At 34.1% G+C, this 24,266-nt stretch overlaps 1 protein-coding gene across 4 annotated transcripts in view; it reads right to left on the minus strand.

Moving 5' to 3' along the window:
- LOC127844809 (T-cell immunoglobulin and mucin domain-containing protein 2-like) overlaps positions 1–24,266 on the minus strand; it is a 102,824-nt gene that overhangs the window by 8,397 nt on the left and 70,161 nt on the right. Inside the window, exons 1-3 of one of the 4 annotated variants that reach the window (XM_052375314.1) lie at positions 5,086–5,244; positions 3,149–3,252; positions 1,411–1,479 (exon numbers count right to left, since the gene is read on the minus strand). The exons of 2 other annotated variants lie outside the window; for them this stretch is intronic. In XM_052375314.1, the coding sequence (XP_052231274.1) occupies positions 1,411–1,479; positions 3,149–3,252; positions 5,086–5,125 (213 nt within the window). In that variant the 5' untranslated portion in view covers positions 5,126–5,244. Of the gene's footprint in view, positions 1–1,410; positions 1,480–3,148; positions 3,253–5,085; positions 5,245–24,266 lie in introns of those variants that run through there. One more of the 4 variants, XM_052375315.1, reaches the window with a different exon arrangement.

A 24,266-nucleotide genomic window follows, 5' to 3' on the forward strand; every position in this document is an offset into this window, starting at 1 on the left:
CTTCTAATCTGTTTTCAGCACAAAAATACAGTTATATGATGAAAATAATCAAATGCACCAAACTGACCGAAAGTTACTGTGTGTAAATGTATATAATAAAGACATATTACAATATTTGATTGTTATAATAACACATTTAATTTCTTGACCAGTTTTATTTTGCATCACACTTGTAACATCGCATGACACTATCTATTCGATCGATTCATATTCTTGGAATAATCAACTTGCTTTGTATTCTGGATTCATATTTATATTACAAACGATCGTATAATCCTTAGGAAAATAGCAAACCTCTTAATCAGGGTCCTGGGACTAACCAGTACTTGTTATTTTAAAGACCACGAGGCCGCTTATTGATTACAACAATGACGTCAAGGTCGAAAATCACACGCTATAAACTTCCGAGAAATGTTATTAGCAATATACCAATATCATTTCTAAACTATGAAAGCAAAAAACTTTTTGGAGGTCAGAAAAAATTCAATGCATGGTGGTTGCTTTATTTTGACACCAAATACTTTGATTAAAGGATTCCATTCTATAATATTATAGTCTTTAAGTTTTTCCTGTTTACTTTGCTTAAAGAACTGGTTGTATTGTGAAGAAAATTGTTAAGTTCTTACTCAAACATATGTTCATTGGTACTGATTTCTATTAACTGCAATGGACATACTTTTTTCCAATGCTTGAAGTAAAATCTTCGATTGACTCGTGAATTGTCAGCATGACATTGATAATTAAGATACATATGGATAAATGGCTCGCACTTAAACAGCTTCACTGTGTAAATGCAAATACTCAGTTAACCCTTTCCCACTTCGAAACAAAGTGAAATGGCCATACGCAAACAGCATAAAACAACCTTCGAGTAACTCACAGTATCTAAGGGTCGGAAATGAAGCATTAAAAGCTTGAATCGAGTTAGAAAGGTCTTATATTAGATATAACTTTTTAAGGCACTACAAATGCGTGAACATATTTATCTAAGTTGTAAATGGTTAAATTAGACACCTTTTCAAGTCGCTTACCCGCTAAAATAAGGTGAGGGTATTAACATGAGGATGATTTGTGTAAACTGTAAAATCTGCCTGAACTGTGGCTAAGAAAAAGGGCGAAAATACTGGAAACGTTATGTGAGTATTATAGTAAATAGTCATTTATAAATTGAAAGACAAATGTTAATTATCCTTTATTTCCTGATGTATATATATATACAAGTGCATATTGTATACATCACAAGTAAACATTAGTGGTGTTTATATCTATGAAGTGTATATTAGTACATATATAGGATATTACAAAAAGTTACTAGTTACCAAAACTAGGTAACAGAGGTCTTCGGTTTAATGATCTATGATGTGAACATACAAAAACGCAAAAACAGCACATGATATAAAAAGTGCGTACGTGGTGGTCTTTGCAGGAAAATGTGTATGTGCGGACACCATTCAGTTGGTGGACTTCCATCGCACAGTACTGCAAAACAGAACGAGGTAAAATGTACAACATATCGTAATTCAACCTAAGTGGAAATACTATTAAGTTGGTACAATGGTTGTTAGCCGGATTTCCTTAACATTGGGGACAAACATATAATATATCGGTACAAACAAAGACGATCTGTTTATTCACAATGCTTGTCGTATTCAAATGATAAAATCATTTATTATATACCTGCTTTATTTTCCCCAAAATACAAGTTGTATCAATCGGTCAAATACAACTGCACAGAAATAATTCCATATTATGCTACTCGCTGGTTTTCAATTTCCGCGTTAACATACTAGCCGGTCTACTTTTAATGACGTCACTTTGAATGCAGAAAATTATAAGAGCATTCTTGGTTAATCAGTCTCGTGGCTTGCGCTATTTCGTATCACACTCCAGGCTCCGCCTCTCGTCAGATATGTCATCACACAAGCCACTCGACTGATAAAAACACATGGAACAATTGACTAGCTAAATATTCCGTATATATTTTCATGATTTTAAAAGGATTTTAAATGTTGTGTCAGCTTAGTTTATATCCTTTAATAAGTGATTAATTCCACAACCTATTTTTTCCCGGAGTAGGTATGTTGAACGAATGTGATTCCTAATTGTAAAACAAAAACAGGAATTGCTTACATATTTTTAAAGGACGCACTTGCCAAGTCCGTTAAGATGCTCGTTTCACTGATAAAAATGGTTTTGTATATTGTCAATTTGATTTATCGAATACTAAAACGTTGTTTCAAGGGCGGTTTAATGAAAGTGCCGTTTATATTTTTATATTTTTAAAATCGCACGACTGTTTATTTGGTAGATTCGCGCATGCTCTTGTTTAAGAAGGGAGCTTGCATTTTTTATATCCGGTATATCGAATGCAAGGAACTATGAGCTTGCTCAATCTTTTGTTTTCAATTATAATTTATGACAGAATGATATGGTCTTATATGCAAACGTCAATGGATAAAAGCATGAAACACAACACAACAACGCACATAATGAGTGCAATTTTTGGTTATTCATCTATTCCGAATACACAATGAAGAAAGGTGTGATGTAATTCCTTATGCCGGATTACATGCGAAGTTTTTTTTCAGCTGAACGAAAACTATATGTTTGAGTTTAAATGTGAATGATTCAAATAAAATATGGTGATAAACGCATATTATAAGTTTAACCAGAATAATTCATTAAATACACAACTATTTTTTATAGCCACCATCTCCTAAATGTTCCCTTAATGTTTTTTAGAGGAACGCTATCATGAAACATCTGCATAAAGACACTTTGTTTGTTCCCTTAAATAAGATCATGTACTGAGCTTTTTACATCTGAAAAACATCAGATTCTCATTCTTCAGAAATTCACACTCGAAGGTGTGTTAGAGCATAGATATTACATCAAACCTATTCCAGTCCAGTTATTTTGTATTGTACTTTTCAGGCTATTCCAGCGATTTGACTTCTATGCATGGGCGCAAATTATTGATCTCAACTCCTGAGTTAATTACAGGACGTTAGATAATCTAACCAGCAGTCCAATCAGTAAGTGTAGCTAATAACACTGTTTGAGTTTGTTACAAGGCCCATCTTTTAATCAAACGAAATCTGATGGTCTAAAAATTTAATTTAAATTGCAAGCGGTCAATTCAACGTACCCCTCCTCTGCATGACTCGATCGCGTGACATTTGGCCGGGTCATCCACCGCGTGACATGTCTTACAGAAAATCGTCCCATGCTGCCCATGCACCCCGATGATCACTGAAAACGTTTGTATTTGCGTTTGATTTTGTTTGTTTGTATGTTGCGTGTGGTTTCGAGTAAACAAGATTTACCATTTAATGCTATAAAGAGTATACACGATTAATGTAAAAGTCAACGTAAAATCATCAGGCGTAAATACTTATGTTATAAATGAGATGCAGTAAGACATGGTGTTCATATTCCAAATACAAATCTCAACAATCACTGCGCGCTTTAATGTTCATGGTTTGAAAAAACTATTGTTCCTGTGTGTCGTCTGAACACATAAAAATAAAGCATTTCTGAGCGTCGTGTCTGCCTGTTAATGATCTGTTGTTTTTTTATTGTGAATAAATTATTGTTAAAGTTATGTTTCAAATAAACAGGTGAACAATTCAGGAGATCCATTATGAGCTTATTTAATAAAACAATAACATTACGTGAACAACCACTGCATTTCTTAAAAGAAAGCTATTACCCACTGTACCTATGATATTCAAAGTCAAGCATCTTCCAAATCTCTTTGCAACGTTTGTATTAGTTTGTGGTTTTCCTTTTTAACCTTATAACATCATTGACTAAATATAACAGAACACACACTGATAGAAATGATAAAAACTAAATTCTAAAACATTAAAACGCATATATCTCTATAATTTGTTCAAATTATTGTAAACATGAATAAAAAATAGTATGATATAAAAGTTATTATATTTCAAATAAGGTCGAATATAAAAAGATTCCATTACTCATCCTGCAATTCCAAAACAATAATTTATGGTCGGCAGTAACAAATTTGGGTCGGTCGGAAAACTCGCTATGATTACAAGAAACTTTCGTTGGAGCATGAATTGTACCCACATTTTACCCAAACTTTATTATAATGAGATTTTTCTTTACACTTGTCAATAATTGCTTAACAATCGTCAATTTGTTTTGTTATATTATTTATAACGTCGAAAACTTTAGCTTTTGTCATTTGAGCTCTAGATGCATAACTGGATTGCACAGTTTCAACTAGTGGTACAGCAATCCGGCAAACGCGTCTTGCAATAGTTGAAGCCCTTGTTGAAATACGAACTGAATACATTTCGAGTGTTAAAGACAACTCAATACAAAGTCAACATATTCAGTATATCCATGTAGGTTCGTTATTTGTCATATTAAATACATGTCATATAGTATAATAAGTGGCAGAATTTAAACACATTTTATACAAAACTATTTTAATTTCCAGTTGTCAATGTAAACCTAAGTATTAAGTAAACATATTGATACGTTTCAATGTTCCATCAACAATCAAATAGTGTTACCATATACAATAAGATATATATTTTAAGAAATATAACATTAATTTTATAAGCCTTTTAAACACAGTATCAAATTTGAAAATCTTACCATGTGTTATTACTGTTTTTGAACGCAACAAACAAACTGTTTTACAACATTCAATATGATCCCCGTTATGCTAAAGTTGGACGTATGCCACATAGAGCCAGCGTAGATCTAGACGAGCCTTTACTATCGCTCAGACTAGTCACAACCTACGCTCTCCGCTGAGGTGGCAGCGAAACATTGCGTGACTTAATACAAGCTAAAAGAAGTCCACCGTGTCATTTCTTAAAAACATGCTTATTGTAAAATTCACTATTCCAATTAATTAACAGTTACAATATAATATGTGTATCGTTGTAAAATGTATACATTAATACTGCGATATAATATGTAGCATAATACATTTAATGTCGATTGCATTACACAATGTGCATATCCAGTGCAGTTTTTTACGAAGTTGACATAAGAAATAGGAAAACAACATTATATGCACAAATTAAAGGCAAATTAGCTTACGCAATGTCAGGTGCAGAACAATGATAAGTCCCGTAATCATTTCTGTCTGGTGTCTACAGCCGACTGAAGAAGCAAACTTGTTGCTCTTCTTATCAATGCATGCATCTAAACCAATATGTGTCAACTCATTTAGAGGGATAGGGGAACTGTCGATGCAGTGTACAAGATCGTGATTATACAGATAACGGGACTGTGCAAACGCACGCATAACATGCGCATGTAAATCACTCGTTTTGTCAATGCTCGTTTGTCATTGCTTATCAGCATACAAGTTATATGTCCTTGACAATCATATTCACTCTCCATTGTTTATTATACATGGACATTATCTCGTTCATATTAAACTTATAACAATGAACAAACTCAAAATCAGTTAAGTTAAATGACCAACTGCCTGTGCAAAACAGTCAATACATAAAATTCGACTATTGTTATAAGACGAGGTAACTCAAAATTTAACGTTATACACAATGTTCTAGAGCAACGTAAACAAAATTTATTTATATAATACAGTAGGTTTCAACTTGTTAAAACTTTGCCATAATATTTCTTTCAATAAGTATAGTAACTGTTTACCCATGTGCTCTTCACTATCAGGAAATATTCGTTTTACCGCATATGAAAAAAAAAACAATCTTCACTAAGCAGAAGTTAAAACCTACTTTACAGTCGCGTAATTTTAGTTATGAAACAAGATATGTTTGTGAAACAATATGTCCCCTCATATATTTGACCTTTGACCTTGAAGGATGACCTTGACCTTGAGCTTTCACCACAAAAATGTGCAGCTACATGAGATGCAAATGCATGCAAAATATCAAGTTGCTATCTTCAATATTGCAACAGTTATGTCAAATGTTAAAATTTGCCGCAAACAAACAAAATATGGAATGAGTGATGTATTGGACGTCATCATTGATGACGTTCATTCGAACGAATGATAAAGGGGGCTAAGTTTCGTTAAGTTGAGGCATATAGCCGCGATTTGGGTCTCTTGAAAACTGGCCGAACACGTTTGCTGAAATTTGACATGTATATGGACAAGAATGCGATCTACCTGTTGGCGTAGGCGTTATACCTGGCAAAAATCAAGTTTTCGAGTATTTTGTGTTTAGACTTTTTTTGTGGGAACGAGCACGCGCTCAAATAAACATTGTGACGTCACTTCACAAACAGCGCTAGAGATCCGCCATCTTGTAACGCAACAAAGAAACTCAGTGTCATAAATTCAATAAACACAGAAAAATATGATTGTGTTTTATAATCATTAATACAAATGTCTATATTTTGTGCAGCGGATGTTTATTAAGACAGATACGGCAGAATTATGTAAGTATCTTTGTGTACTTTACAGTAGATTTGATAGTGGTAAACAACTGCGTACCGGTTAAGTTCAATCTAGCCGATTTTACTACGCAAGAAATTTAAGTATCTCACTGGCAAATTGACACATAAACAACAATCGCATCCGATTTACATCCACATAATATTGTGGGAATCCGATGCAATGCAAATTACTCATGTTTGATAACGTTTGATGAATTCGTTATATCAATATGCATTTACTTTCAAGGGGAATAATTTTAAATTGAAATGTGCGATTCAATGACAGTGTTATATTGGGATAATAAGTCGTTTAGCCGTTATCATGATAAGTATATTGTTTGTTGTGTTTCATTTTCTTTAAAAACATACTTTTACTGTTTTTTCCTTAAAGTAAAACAGTTCAGTAGTCATTATATCTTGAATTTAAAATATTGAAATAGATGTCGGATTATTCATATTTTCGGACGTTGCTACGTAAGCTAGTTGTCAACATAATTATTAATATACTGATTTACCTTTTACGCATACAGTTGTGCAACTGTTGTCTACGTAATGATACGCTGTTTAATGTCTTCCTGCCCCTGATGATAATAAGTATTTATCTCAACAAACCCCAGCAATGTCAATGGTCTGTCAACATAAGAAAAATATTAGCTAAAGAAACTTCAGCGTACAATTTATATAGCAGTGTCCGACAAATCCATTTTTTCATTGGGCTACTGAAATGTTCAGCTGACGCCCGCCGGGCTACTATAAATCTATAAGAGCGGTAGCCCGTTTTATTGACAGACATACGTAGAATAAACACGCTGACCATGTGTTTCTACACCGTGTCTTGTTTATAATCCGATAACAAAGTGCAATCAATTATCTTATCAGTCACCGATCACTTGCGGTAATGTCGTAAACAGTAAGAGTGAATTTTAATCATTCAATCAGAATCAACATTTGTCGTCTGCTAATAATATAATGAGAGCCGGTTGGATAGTTGGCGCACATGATGCAACATCATTTCGCAGTTTGGAATTCTTTGTTAACCGCAACTATGAGTAAGAGCGACTACGTTTTTTATGTCGTTAAATATCCAAGGATGCAGAACATTAAATAAATCAAAACAATAGCGGATTCTTCAAAACGGTAATGAAACCGAAAATGAATATTAATAACAACGCGGTTAACACCTGCTAATAAGTTTGCATTGTCAATTAATAATTGGATTGATCGACTGTTAATCAATAATCCCATATATGCCCAATTTAATTTTTTTTAAACCAAATTATGGGAGGGTAATATAGACGATGAGAGTCATAAACACAAACGTTTGAAATTTTCTTAAGTGTCAATTGAATTTCGGCATATGATTCTATTTAAAGATATGATGAAATAAGCTCCCAATCAGGACCGTTCAATTGCAACTTGCGTAAATCACCTGCGACGGTTTGCACACGTTGTGTACAGCTATTTTAGGTTACAAAATTCTACATTTAATAAATGAATTTCTTTGTCCAGACAGGGACCTATACAAACGTATAACCCCTGGTCCAGATAAAAAGCGCACACAAATTGGCATGGGTGTATTTATTTGTAAATAAAAATTTTGTAGTGGGTACATCATTGAGATCATTTAATTTCCATTAAAAGTTTCGTTGTGAATTTCAACTAAAGTACCGGGGTATCTCGCGAATTATTTGGCATTGACATTTCCTCTTCATAAAATATAATGTAAACACGCTGTATCGTTACGGTAACACTCAGGGCTCGAATTTAACTTTTTTTTTCTACTTGCAAAACATTGCGAGCAGCTTTCATACCAACTCGCAAAATCAAAAACATTCTCGAAAATTTTGCTGAAAACATAATTTAACGTTTTTGTTTTTTTTTTACTCAAAGGTTAACTTTGCTTTATCTTTCGTATTGTTATTTACGCCTGTGGGCAAAAAGAAACTAGTTATTTTTCGCTTCGACACCATGTCTGTTCAAGTTCAATGAACACGTTTGAATTAGTAGACTGTTTAACGTTCTCTGTACCAATACCATCCGCGAATCTGTACTATATCTTTACCAGTCTACATACAAGGTGCGGACTTCCGCATACGGGTATATGGACGTTCTATGACCTACGGTTTAGCGTTCAGAACGTCAAGCATATTTAGCAATATTACTTATTTTTTTTTCACTATTTCTTTACTCGCAAAAAATTACTAGTGGCTTAAAACTTAACTCGCAATCCGTATTTTTCACTCGCATTTTGCGAGTGTGCGAGTGTTAATTTCGAGCCATGACACTGTATCAGTTCCTTCATTATTGAAACAATTATTGTATTGTATACTGACTGCACACTAGTGTCGTAACATACGGATGCAATATGTAAATTCGGACAGAACTTAAAGTCGGACACAAGTAAATAAATGATTTAATACTCTTGATTTCTTGAAACTCGGTATTTGTTGTTAAAAAGAGCAATTGCATTGATTAACACCATACGAGTCAGTCGTATTGATCATCTAAACGCTTTATTTACGTTTCCAACTTAATGTGCTGTCCGAATTTAAGTACACATACATGTGCACATACATGTAATATCTACATGTAGTATATGATTTTCTTTGGTACATTTACATTTAAGTACACGGTGCCTGTACTGTAACATTAATTAACGATATTGACTGTGTACATCAGACTACTTGCTGTATTATGTATATGTATGTATACATATTATGTATATATGTAAATGAAGAAATAAAATAAAGATGAAAACCTGCATCTTATCATTTTGTAGGAAAATTATATGGGCTACCAAATATTTTTATTGGTAGCCCAGTGGGCTCCCTGAAAAATAAGAAATTTGTCGGACACTGATATAGTATTGACATACCTGTATGATGAAGCCAACCCCGTATCGAAAGTCAACCAGAGTCGTAACATATTTATGTCACGCTATAAATCAAAGAATACTCATTTTCTTGGATACATTTCTACATATATTGGTGAATGAATATAAATTACTGCACCAAGGAATATTTTAAGGTTCAAATGTTTCAAATGCATCTTACAATAGATGAAAATAACTCTCATCAGTCTGAAATTCACAATTTTGACGCCATTGTCGCTTTGTCCAAGACTAGTTTTAATTTGGATACTTTCGAACGACCTTGACATTTTTTGCTGAAATTGTAAACATTACTTTCGTTTTCTGAAATCTATTATTTGTGATTAACAACAAGTCTGGTGGATTATAAAAATGATTTCAGTGTGAAGTTTTAAATATTTACTTTGAGTTTGTATTTACACTACAATTTGTTCACAAAACAAGCCAGAATATTCTAAAATACCGGGAAATGTCATTCTGAATTTGAAAACACTTGAGCACATGGTATGTTACTAAAAGTAGAAATACCATCATATGACCGTGAAATCTCGGGAGATTCGCATTTCAAGAAAGTCTGTCACATCGCTGTTTTTCTCGATATGAAAGAGCAGAATAGATAAATTTTAAATGTTTAAGATAGTATTTTGTGAAAGAATGTATCAGTTAAATGTGAAAAATGTCAATCTTTCCAATCAAGTGATTGATATGGGCCAATAACTGCATTTAAAAGCTGTTTTGGACCGGTCTTTGTAAACTGTCGACTTTCGGCATTTTCTGGTTGACTTTCCTAATGGGGTTGGTCCATAACTATAAAGTCGCGCCAGTCAAAAATCATAAAAAGCGACATTTAAAGTTATGGTAGCCAGAATTCAAAAAATATGTACAACTGAGCAATCAATCATGACACTCTGATGCCTCAGGTTAGTGCAGTGATTTTTCCACCAGATTCTCACCAAGGTGATCCCGGTTGATTTCACCACAATTGAATATATGTCAGTACACAAATAAATTATACAGCAGGTAATGACAATCGATAAATGTCTTAGTTTTAATTTAATTGTTCGCACAAATTTGGACACTCTTTGTGTCTGAGATATGTTGGGTTAAATGACCTTTACAACAAAACATACATCTCTGAATCTGCGATACATTACAGTTAAAGTTTAACACATGTAAAATACCAGTATTCAGATCTGAAAATATTCTTAAAAAATTGGATGGTATGAAATACATATATCTTGTGACGTATTTTCATTTTAAATCTTGAATTTGATGACTACTTGAATTTAATGACGACAAGTCGGACATGCAGTTAAATATTTTAATACGTCTATCGTGTGACATAATTTCATTTAAACTCTAGATTGTAACGACATTAGTCTGACGCGTGCGGCTTAATTTTGTTTAACAGTAAAACAAAAATTAAGTAGACTATCAAAAAAATACAAAAAGTGTACTTGTAAATAAAAACTCCTTCATTCCGTATAAAGATTGTACGTTACAGCAGAGCTCCAGATAACTTTTTTGAGTAATTTGGTTAATACCCACTACTTTTGAGTTCAATTGGGTATTTTCATATTCAATTGGGTACAAAAAAATCGGTACCCACTACCGGGTACTTTAATTGACAATTGGGTACCTTTGTTTTAAAATTGGGTATGTTCATTGTCTTAAATTCTCACCTGCTTACCTGAATAAGCTGGTTGTAGTTCCACTCTTAATTGATTAGTTTCAGAGATTTTGTGTAATTATGTAGATGTATCCATAATATACAGTCTTGATTAAAACAAAAAGTTCAACGATTTTTTCCACCAGTTTTCTTACAATGTAAGCACTGACAGCGATTGCCTCCGACATAATATCGTCAAGAATTAGTTTCACTATATTTTCCGCTTCTGATTTTGTGTTGCCTGCGGTTAAATATCTTAAAATTGAGTTTTTTTGTTCCTAGGATACGATGTTTCCATTTTTAAGGCCTCAAGGTTTCGACATTTTCACAACAATAACATGTAGTCACAAAGACACTTTTTTCCGTACATATTATTGTGCTGAAGGTTATACTGAAAGCACTTGGACAAAGCGGAAAGAATCCGGGTATTTCTGACCAGGGTATTTCCGGGACAAATTTACTCGTTATGCAAAGGAAAAATATGATATGCGTAATCGGCAATTTCAATTGGGTTTCGGAACGCATGGTTTTATTTTTCTATGCGTTATCGGCAATTTTACATTGGGTATTTACACAAATGCGCACCTTATCTGTAGCTCTGTTACAGTAATCTGTGAAACAAAGTCATTAATAAAACAAAAAAATATGTTTGACCACAACGGTGGCTAATAATGTTTACGAAAAATACAAACAATATAGATTTATCTATTACATAACATGTTAGAATTTTATCATGCATTTATAATCACTCATAAAGAGATTTCAATAAACAGTTACATGCATAGACAGTTTTTTTAAGCCAGTGTCTTTTGAATTCAGAAAATAATCCAGATAAACCATAAAATTGGGAAAAATAGATAGTAAACCATAAAATTGAGAATTTATATTATAAAATGCTGCTTGAATTTCTTTTTACCTTTCATATGTAAAAGAAGAAATATTATCTGCTAATGCAAAATATGCGTAAGCTGGTTTATGGTCATTTCGTAGCAAAAGAGAAGAAAATAAGTGCATTAAATAAATGAATTCATATTTTTGTATCTGGAATAGTTGTACTTTAAATAGATCCTCCACCCTTTTATGACCGACTAAGGGCTAAATTGCTCTCCGACTTGAAATGAAAAGGCCAATGGTTGATCGTGTAGCGTTTATGTGCAAAATTTGAGAGCCAATCGATAAAGCTTGTTGATGCCAAAACAGGTAATAATAATAATTTATTATCAGGTACATGTACACAAGCAAATAAGTATATTTAACCCTTTCAGTGCAGGAACCGAATTTTAAAGGCCTTTGAAAACAGTTTGGATCCAGATGAGACGCCACAAAACGTGGCGTCTCATCAGGATCCAAACTGTTTGCTATTCTGATAGTATTCTTTGAAAAAAAAATGAAGAAAATGCTGATTTTAGAAATTCAGCAGACGACATTTTAGCAGACGACAAATTTACCAGCATGCAAAGGGTTATTAAGATGCTTAAGGTGTGGAAGACTCATAATCAGGTTTGGTGTCCCTCAAACCCTAAGCGTCTTGTAATTCCTTATGCAGTTTGTATAGATAGTGCCGCATCCTGACACGTAAAGCTTGTGCTTTGTTGGCAGCGTTAGTTGGCTGTTAACAGGTTCATTGTGGTTATCTCCAACATCAGTCTGTCCGTCTGTCCTAGCCACTATCTCCTACACCATAAGCACTAGAACCTTGAAACTTAAACACATGGTAGCTATGAGCATTATGTGCGACCCTGCACTATTTGGAATTTTGATCTGACCCCTGGGTCAAAAGTTAAAGGGGATGGGGTGGAGACGGGTCAGAGATTTTCACTCATTTTTAGCTCGACTAATATATATGAAATATATATAATGGAGCTATCCTGATCACGTCGGCGTTACCGTTAGCGTGCACATGTTAAAGTTTGTGTACTACCCCAAATATTTTCTTTGTCCTTTAACAAATTACTTTTATATTTTGCATACATGCACTTCTTTACCAACATGACCCTTATCTATAAACAAGAGCAGACAACTGTATCAAGCATTTTGACAGGATTATTGCCCCTTTTATACTAAGAATATGCATACACTGTCACTCCAATATAACGCGGATGACGGGGTCCAAGCCACGCAACAGCGTTATAAACAGAAAGCGTTATAAGTTTTGAGCTAATTTATTTAAGGGGCTATAAAAACAGGTAAAGTATAGCCTATAATATAGGTCTTGTGTATCTTCATGCTGTGTTGTCAACCGCAAATACATGCATGTAAACCGAATCGAGCGATAACAGTATAACTACCGCTTTTCTAATGTGCACATTTATCCGATAATCCAATATAATTATATCACTTACGAAAAAATAATGTTTAACATTTATGACAAGAAATATGTTTACGAACTTCGTTAACAAATTCATATGCCTACGCCATTTTTCAGAAAAATTAGTACAGTGCATTATGGGACACAGCTTTCATTGAACGAGCGAATTTAAATTTAGATTGAATGCAATACGATGCAAAATGATACATGTACAAAGAAATGTTTTATTGCGTCATACGCAGCATGTAAAAAACGTGCTTTCCGTGGACTTTCTGATAACTGGCAAAAATTTAAGTGCATCTCTGTTAACTATTACACTGCGTTAGCATGTAAATAAATCGTCAGGATTTTTAACCAGGTTTTCCAAAGGAAAAAAATGGTTATTAGATTGGCGAATGCGGGCGGGCTGGCGGAACAAGCTTGTCCGGGCCATAACTATGTCTTTCATTGTCAGATTTTATAGTCATTTGGAACATTTGTTCACCATCATTGGACGGTATGTCGCGCGAAATAATTACGTCGATATCTCCAAGGTTAAGGTCACACTTTGAGTTCAAAGGTCAAAAATGGCCATAAATGAGCTTGTCCTGGCCATAACTATGTCATTCATTGTGAGATTTTAAAATCATTTGGCACATTTGTTCACCATCATGGGATGGTGTGTCGCACGAAAGAATCACGTCAATATCTCCAATGTCAAGGTCGCCACGACTAAAAATAGATTTAAAAAAAAAAAAAACTTATAAAGGGGGTTAATTTTGTTTGTTCATTTCAAAAGTTCAGTTTGACTTTTCTCCGTTTATCAGATTTTTTTTTCACAATGAAAACCTGGTTTTGTGACAATTTTGTCCCTTGTTAAATGTATTTTTCGTATACCTACTGAAACATTAAACACACACAAAGATAACTTTATTTATCAAGCATGTGTAGCATATAATAAACAATAACACACTTACACAGCCATATTTTATACCAACGAAATACAATACACGATAAATATGGAACATAAACAGGTAATAGTTTTAAATAACTTTAATTTGATAATTAATCCGCTTGCACTTGCCTTATTGAAATTAGCGCATCGAACCGCTCTGATAGGGAATACATGTAATAAACACTGACTCGCTTGTTTTCACACCTTTATTGACATTACACAACAGATTAACACCAATTAGCTGTCGAGTGTTGTTTAACCTCTAATCGATTAAAATCAGTTAAACGGGCGGATAAAGCAATCAAGCTGTGATCGCCAGCTTCTTTGAATTTATGAAAATACATGAAGTTGCATAACATGGATTTGAATCAGAAATGGAAGGTTGGAGAAAAAAAGGGATCCAAGGATCCCCCGCGTTATATTGGACACAGCGTTATAACGGACCGCACTATATTGGAGTTAAAGTGTATTATTGATAAATCTATGTTAAAGTTTGCATACCACCTCAAATATTTTCTATGTCCTTTGACATATTGCTTTCATATTTTGTATACTTCATAACCAACATGATCCCAATCTATAAACAAGAGCAGACAAGTGTATCAAGCATTTTGACAGAATTATTGCTCTTTTATACTTAGAATATGCATATTTTTGATAAATCTATGTTAAAGTTTGCATACCACCTCCAATATTTTCTATGTCCTTTGACATATTGCTTTCATATTTTGCATACTTCTTTACCAACATGATCCCAATCTATAAACAAGAGCAGAAAACTGTATCAAGCATTTGACAGAATTATTGCCCCTTTTATACTTAGATAATTGAACATTTTGCTTAAATTGCCATAACTTCTTTATATATGATCACATTTGATTCATACTTTGACAAAACAACACTTACCTGACATACCACAATGCACTGCACCCAAACTATCCCCCATGCCCCACCCAAGAATTCCCCCCCCCCCCCCCCCCCCAATTTTATTTTTATAATTATTTTTGAAACTTCATCTTTTAAATTACCACCAACCCACATAAACCACCCCTCTCCATGATGGCTTACATTAACCTGTCAAGCACTCGAAATCTCTTAAGACAATAGTTACGGTCAATTTCAACCATGCATGGCCACATTACCAAACCTGGGGCGCCCCCTGGGTCAAACATGCGGCGTGGGAATACGCGTCGGCCTCTGCCGCACCATTCTTCACCAATTGACTTCAAATTAATACTAAAGATTTCTTATGACAACACAGTGTCTCGACCATCCATGTTCACATTACCCACCCCAGGGCCCCGCCCACTTTGGTGGTAAAGATCCCAAGCTATTTCAGCATAATTAAAATCCAAGCCATTTTTGTGGTCAAGACCCGAGCTTTCTCACCATAATTAAAATCCAAGCCAGTTTGGTGGCAGAGACCCCGAGCTATTTCAGCATAATTAAAATCCAAGTCAGGTTAGTGGTCAAGATCCTGAACTATTTCGGTATAATTAAAATCCAAGCCAGTTTGGTGGTCAATTTTTGTGGTAAAGACTCCGAGCTTTCTAACCATAATTAAAATCCAAGCCAGTTTGGTGGAGGATACCCCGAGCTATTTCAGCATAATAAAAATCCAAGTCAGTTTGGTGGTCCAGATCCTGAACTATTTCGGTATAATTAAAATCCAGGCCAGTTTGGTGGTCAAGACCCCAAGCCTTTTCAGCATAATTAAAATCCAAGCCAGTTTCGTGGGGGAGACCTTGAGCTATTTCAGCATATTTAAAATCCAAGTCAGTTTAGTGGTCAAGATCCTGAACTATTTCGGTATAATTAAAATCAAGGCCAGTTTGGTGGTCAAGAACCAGGGCTTTTTCACCATAATTAAAATCCTAGCCAGTTTCATGGCCGAGACCTCAAGCTATTTCCGCATATTTAAAATCCAAGCCAGTTTGGTGGTGAAGATCCTGAACTATTTTGGCATAATTAAAATCCAAGCCAGTTTGATGGTCAAGATCCTTAGCTATTTCAGCATAATTAAAATGCAAGCCAGTTTGGTGGTCAAGAACCCGATCTATGAGCATAATTCAAATCCAAGCCAGTTTGGTGGTAAAGATCCCGAGCTTTTTCAGCATGATAAAAATCCCAGCCAGTTTGGTGGTCAAGATCCTGAGCTATTTCAGCATAATTGAATTCTAAGCCAGTTTGGTGGTCATGACCCCGAGTTATTTCAGCATAATTAAAATCCAAGCCGTTTTGGTGGTCAAGACTCCAAGCTATTTTAGCATATATTTTTTCGGCATAATTTTTTCTTACCCAATTGTTTTCGTACACACATTTTTTTGTACCCATTTTTTTCTGTTTTTTGACTGAATAATGCCCCCTTTTATAGTTAGAAAATTGAAAATTTGGTTAAGTTCAGGTCTACTCTTATCCTATTTGTGTTAAGGTCTACTCTTATCCTAAAGTATCAAAGCTATATCGTCTACTTAATGTTATAAGTCATGTAACTGACATTTTTAAACATTTTATTTCTTTCCCATTTTTGTTTTTTTATTAAGGCGACATACATCAACTGTTTAATAATAATTATTAAGTCTACCTTTTTGGTAAAAATAATGTTTTTTTAACCAAATTTTCAAAATGGACATTACGGACACATGTCATTTGCTGAATGTAAAAAGTAGCATAACTGATATTTAGTTAAATTTTCAGGAGAAGGAAAAAACTGCTTTATTGAAATAAAATAGGGATACTAACAGAGTAAAACAAACACATGGGATGTTTTCAGATTTGAATACTGGTATTTTACGCATCTTTAGGCAGTTCTGTGTACCAAGGATAAATACAACACTTAAACATTCATGTACAATGCACAATACTAAAAACCTGAATTGTAACTGTAATGTATTTCAGATTCGGAGATGTCTGTGTTGTTTCTAAGGTCATGTGAAAAATTAAGTTTATATGTTTATAGGTTTAAAATTGCAAATTGTCCTCTTACTTGCCCTTGTATTTCAAGATAGAATACTTTCCTTCCCAGAGGAAAGAGATCTGGGTTTGAATCCCAGTGGGGGCTTCAGAGGATGATTCATTTTAAGAAAAATAAATATATTTGCTTTACTTTGTCTCTAACCTAACCAAATAACTCTGACAATGCCTTTACAAGTATGCAGTTTTTGATAATTCAATTATGCAAGAAACATGTATAATTTTAGGGTAGACTAAGACAGCAAACTAAGAATGGGCATCCATTTTAGTTTTTTAAGTCAAAACAACAATAAATGCATATAGGAACACATATTTAAATTAAAATGCAACAATCAGAGGACATAATCAATTAAATAGTAAATGACTACTTTAAATATTTTTGAGCACTGTTTGTTATTCAGAGATTTGTGAATATGCCGTTTAATGTTCTTCCCATTGAACTAATGCAATATGTGCTGTGGAACTGGAATCATATAGTGTTGGAAAGCTTATGTTTCACGTCTAGAGGGTCCTTGCTTCCTGAAAGCTGAAAATTGTATATGATCTCCCCACTCATTCCATCCCGCGAAACCCTTAAGGTGTCGCAAGTCTAGTATGGAATGAGTGATGTATTGGACGTCATCATTGATGACGTTCATTCGAACGAATGATAAAGGGGGCTAAGTTTCGTTAAGTTGGTGCATATAGCCGCGATTTGAGTTTCTTGAAAACTGGCCGAACACGTTTGCTGAAATTTGACACGTATATGGACCAGAATGCGATCTACCTGTTGGCGTAGGGGTTATACCTGGCAAAAATCAAGTTTTCGAGTATTTTGTGTTTAAACTTTTTTTGTGGGAACGGGCACGCGCTCAAATAAACATTGTGACGTCACTTCACAAACAGCGTTAGACATCCGCCATCTTGTAACGCGACAAAGAAACTCAGTGTCATTAATTCAATAAACACAGAAAAATATGATTGTGTTTAATAATCATTAATACAAATGTCTATATTTTGTGCAGCGGATGTTTATTCAGACAGATACGGCAGAATTATGTAAGTATCTTTGTGTACTTTACAGTAGATTTGATAGTGGTAAACAACTGCGTACCGGTAAAGTTCAATCTAGCCGATTTTACTACGCAAGAAATTTAAGTATCTCACTGGCAAAATGAGCTTGACACATAAACAACAACCGGATCCGATTTACATCCACAAAATATTGTGGGAATCCGATGCAATGCAAATTACTCATGTTTGATAACGTTTGATGAATTCGTTATATCAATATGCATTAACATTCAAGGGGAATAATTTTTAATTGAAATGTGCGATTCAATGACAGTGTTATATTGGGATAATAAGTCGTTTAGCCGTTATCATGATAAGTATATTGTATGTTGTGTTTCATTTTCATAAAAAACATACTTTTACTGTTTTTTCCTTAAAGTAAAACAGTTCAGTAGTCATTATATCTTGAATTTTAAATATTGAAATAGATGTCGGATATTTCATATTTTCGGACGTTGCTACGTAAGCTAGTTGTCAACATAATTATTAATATACTGATTTACCTTTTACGCATACAGTTGTGCAACTGTTGTCTACGTAATGATACGCTGTTTAATGTCTATAATGTCTTCCTGCCCCTGATGATAATAAGTATTTATCTCAACAAACCCCAGCAATGTCAATGGTCTGTCAACATAAGAAAAATATTAGCTAAAGAAACTTCAGTGTACAATTTATATAGCAGTGTCCGACAAATCCATTGCCCGTAGCCCGAGGGCTACAGAATTTTTTCATCGGGCTACTGAAATGTTTCAGCTGACGCCCGCCGGGCTACTATAAATCTATAAGAGCGGTAGCCCGTTTTATTGACAGACATACGTAGAATAAACACGCTGACCATGTGTTTCTACACCGTGTCTTGTTTATAATCCGCTAACAAAGTGCAATCAATTATCTTATCAATCACCGATCACTTGCGGTAATGTCGTAAACAGTAAGAGTGCATTTTAATAATTCAATCAGAATCAACATTTGTCGTCTGCTAATAATATAATGAGAGCCGGTTGGATAGTTGGCGCACATGATGCAACATCATTTCGCAGTTTGGAATTCTTTGTTAACTGCAACAATGAGTAAGAGCGACTACGTTTTTGATGTCGTTAAATATCCAAGGATGCCGAACATTAAATAAATCAAAACAATAGCGGATTCTTCAAAACGGTAACGAAACCGAAAATGAATATTAATAACAACGCGGTTAACACCTGCTAATTAGTTTGCATTGTCAATTAATAATTGGATTGATCGACTGTTAATCAATAATCCCATATATGCCCAATTTAATTTTTTTTAAACCAAATTATGGGAGGGTAATATAGACGATGAGAGTCATAAACACAAACGTTTGAAATTTTCTAAAGTGTCAATTGAATTTCGGCATATGATTCTATTTAAAGATATGATGAAATAAGCTCCCAATCAGGACCGTTCAATTGCAACTTGCGTAAATCACCTGCGACGGTTTGCACACGTTGTGTACAGCTATTTTAGGTTACAAAATTCTACATTTAATAAATGAATTTCTTTGTCCAGACAGGGACCTATACAAACGTATAGGCCCCTGGTCCAGATAAAAAGCGCGCACAAATTGGCATGGGTGTATTTATTTGTAAATAAAAATTTCGTAGCGGGTACATCATTGAGATCATTTAGTTTCCATTAAAAGTTTCGTTGTGAATTTCAACTAAAGTACCGGGGTATCTCGCGAATTATTTGGCATTGACATTTCCTCTTAATAAAATATAATGTAAACACGCTGTATCGTTACCGTTACACTGTATCAGTTCCTTCATTATTGAAACAATTATTGTATTGTATACTGACTGCACACTAGTGTCGTAACATACGGATGCAATACGTAAATTCGGACAGAACTTAAAGTCGGACACAAGTAAATAAATGATTTAATACTCTTGATTTCTTGAAACTCGGTATTTGTTGTTAAAAAGAGCAATTGCATTGATTAACACCATACGAGTCAGTCGTATTGATCATCTAAACGCTTTATTTACGTTTCCAACTTAACGTGCTGTCCGAATTTAAGTACACATACATGTGCACATACATGTAATATCTATAACATGCAATAAGAAATTTGTCGGACACTGATATAGTATTGACATACCTGTATGATGAAGCCAACCCTGTATCAAAAGTCAACCAGAGTCGTAACATATTTATGTCATGCTATAAATCAAAGAATACTCATTTTCTTGGATACATTTCTACATATATTGGTGAATGAATATAAATTACTGCACCGAGGAATATTTTAAGGTTCAAATGTTTCAAATGCATCTTACAATAGATGAAAATAACATTCATCAGTCTGAAATTCACAATTTTGACGCCATTGTCGCTTTGTCCAAGACTAGTTTTAATTTGGATACTTTCGAACGACCTTGACAATTTTTGCTGAAATTGTAAACATTACTTTCGTTTTCTGAAATCTATTATTTGTGATTAACAACAAGTCTGGTGGATTATAAAAATGATTTCAGTGTGAATCGGGTAGTTTTAAATATTTACTTTGAGTTTGTATTTACACTACAATTTGTTCACAAAACAAGCCAGAATATTCTAAAATACCGGGAAATGTCATTCTGAATTTGAAAACACTTGAGCACATGGTATGTTACTAAAAGTAGAAATACCATCATATGACCGTGAAATCTCGGGAGATTCGCATTTCAAGAAAGTCTGTCACATCGCTGTTTTTCTCGATATGTAAGAGCAGAATAGATAAATTTTAAATGTTTAAGATAGTATTTTGTGAAAGAATGTATCAGTTAAATGTGAAAAATGTCAATCTTTCCAATCAAGTGATTGATATGGGCCAATAACTGCATTTAAAAGCTGTTTTGGACCGGTCTTTTTTAACTGTCGACTTTTCGGCATTTTCTGGTTGACTTTCCTAATGGGGTTGGTCCATAACTATAAAGTCGCGCCAGTCAAAAATCATAAAAAGCGACATTTAAAGTTATGGTAGCCAGAATGAGAAAAATATGTACAACTGAGCAATCAATCATGACAGACTGATGTCTCAGGTTAGTGCAGTGATTTTTCCACCAGATTCTCACCAAGGTGATCCCGGTTGATTTCACCACAATTGAATATATGTCAGTACACAAATAAATTATACAGCAGGTAATGACAATCGATAAATGTCTTAGTTTTAATTTAATTGTTTGCACAAATTTGGACACTCTTTGTGTCTGAGATATGTTGGGTTAAATGACCTTTACAACAAAACATACATCTCTGAATCTGCGATACATTACAGTTAAAGTTTAACACGTAAAATACCAGTATTCAGATCTGAAAATATCCTAAAAAACTCGTATGGTATGAAGTACATAATATCTTGTGACGTATTTTCATTTTAAATCTTGAATTTAATGACGACTTGAATTTAATGACGACAAGTCGGACATGCAGTTAAATATTTTTATACGTATATCGTGTGACATAATTTCATTTAAACTCTAGATTTTAACGACATTAGTCTGACGCGTGCGGCGTTATTTTATTTAACAGTAAAACAAAAATTAAGTAGACTATCAAAAAAATACAAAAAGTGTACTTGTAAATAAAAACATCTTCATTCCGTATAAAGATTGTACGTTACAGCAGAGCTCCAGATAACTTTTCTGAGTTATTGGGTTAATACCCACTACTTTTGAGTTCAATTGGGTATTTTCATATTCAATTGGGTACAAAAAAGTCGGTACCCACAACGGGTACTTTAATTGACAATTGGGTACCTTTGTTTTAAAATTGGGTATGTTCATTGTCTTAAATTCTCACCTGCTTATCTGAATAAGCTGGTTGTAGTTCCACTCTTAATTGATTAGTTTCAGAGATTTTGTGTAATTATGTAGATGTATCCATAATATACAGTCTTGATTCAAAAAAAAAGTTCAACGATTTTTTCCACCAGTTTTCTTACAATGTAAGCACTGACAGCAATTGCCTCCGACATAATATCGTCAAGAATTAGTTTCACTATATTTTCCGCTTCTGATTTTGTGTTGCCTGCGGTTAAATATCTTAAAATTGAGTTTCTTTGTGCCTAGGATACGATGTTTCCATTTTTAAGGCCTCACGATTTCGACATTTTCACAACAATAACACGTAGTCACAAAGACACTTTTTTCCGTACATATTATTGTACTGAAGGTTATACTGAAAGCGCTTGAACAAAGCGGACAGAATCCGGGTATTTCGGACCAGGGTATTTCCGGGACAAATTTACTCGTTATGCAAAGGAAAAATATGATATGCGTAATCGGCAATTTCAATGGGGTTTCGGAACGCATGGTTTTATTTTTCTATGCGTAATCGGCAATTTTACATTGGGTATTTGCACAAATGCCCACCTTATCTGTAGCTCTGTTACAGTAATCTGTGAAACAACGTCATTAATAAAACAAAAATATATGTTTGACAACAACGGTGGCTAATAATGTTTACGAAAAAATACAAACAATATAGATTTATCTATTACATAACATGTTAGAATTTTATCATGCATTTATAATCACTCATAAAGAGATTTCAATATACAGTTACATGCATAGACAGTTTTTTTAAGCCAGTGCCTTTTGAATTCAGAAAATAATCAAGATAAACCATAAAATTGGGAAAAAAAGATAGTAAACCATAAACTTGAGAAAAATGAGGCATTATTAATATGATTATAAATAACAGAATTACAATAATTTTGTTTGGAAGTGCATGATTGAGTGCATTTTAAAATTTATATTATAAAATGCTGCTTGAATTTCTTTTTACCTTTCATATGTAAAAAAAGAAATATCATCTGCTAGTGCAAAATATGACTGGGAAAGCTGGTTTATGGTCATTTCGTAGCAAAAGAGAAGAAAATAAGTGCATTAAATAAATGAATTCATATTTTTGTATCTGGAATAGTTGTATTTTAAATAGATCCTCCACCCTATAATGGCCGAATAAGGGCTAAATTGCTTTCCGACTTGAAATGAAAAGGCATATTGGTTGATCGTGTAGCGTTTATGTGCAAAATTTGAGGGCCAATTGATAAAGCTTGTTGATGCCAAAACAGGTAATAATAATAATTTATTATCAGGTACATGTACACAAGCAAATAAGTATATTTAACCCTTTCAGTGCGGGAACCGAATTTTAAAGGCCTTTGAAAACAGTTTGGATCCAGATGAGACGCCACAGAACGTGGCGTCTCATCAGGATCCAAACTGTTTGCTATTCTGATAGTATTCTTTGAAAATTTTTGAAGAAAATGCTTATTTTAGAAATTCAGCAGACGACATTTTAGCAGACGACAAATTTCCCAGCATGCAAAGGGTTATTAAAATGCTTAAGGTGTGGAAGACTCATAATCAGGTTTGGTGTCCCTCAAACCCTAAGCGTCTTGTAATTCCTTATGCAGTTTGTATAGATAGTGCCGCATCCTGACACGTAAAGCTTGTGCTTTGTTGGCAGCGTTAGTTGGCTGTTAACAGGTTCATTGTGGTTATCTCCACCATCAGTCTGTCCGTCTGTCCTAGCCACTATCTCCTACACCATTAGCACTAGAACCTTGAAACTTAAACACATGGTAGCTATGAGCATTATGTGCGACCCTGCACTATATGGAATTTTGATCTGACCCCTGGGTCAAAAGTTAAAGGGGATGGGGTGGAGACAGGTCAGAGATTTTCACTCATTTTTAGCTTGACTAATATATATGAAATATATATAATGGAGCTATCCTGATCACGTCGGCGTTACCGTTAGCGTGCACATGTTAAAGTTTGTGTACTACCCCAGGGGACAAAAATATTCATAAACTGCACTCGTCCTGCAGGACGAGTGCATTAAAATTTTCACTCGTCCTGCAAACACACGCACTCGTCCTTCAAATATGTGTGAAATAAAGATTGCAAAGGGCTGATATGACTTATAAAATTTCCTAAAGTATATCACTGCTAAGCAGTGAAATAAGTTACTTTATTTATGAGGAACACAAAATAAATATTTTTTTCTAATGCTCGCGTGCTTTCCGTTTCGG

Source organism: Dreissena polymorpha, chromosome 9 (assembly GCF_020536995.1).
Source record: "Dreissena polymorpha isolate Duluth1 chromosome 9, UMN_Dpol_1.0, whole genome shotgun sequence".
In the NCBI taxonomy this organism is placed as follows: domain Eukaryota; kingdom Metazoa; phylum Mollusca; class Bivalvia; order Myida; family Dreissenidae; genus Dreissena; species Dreissena polymorpha.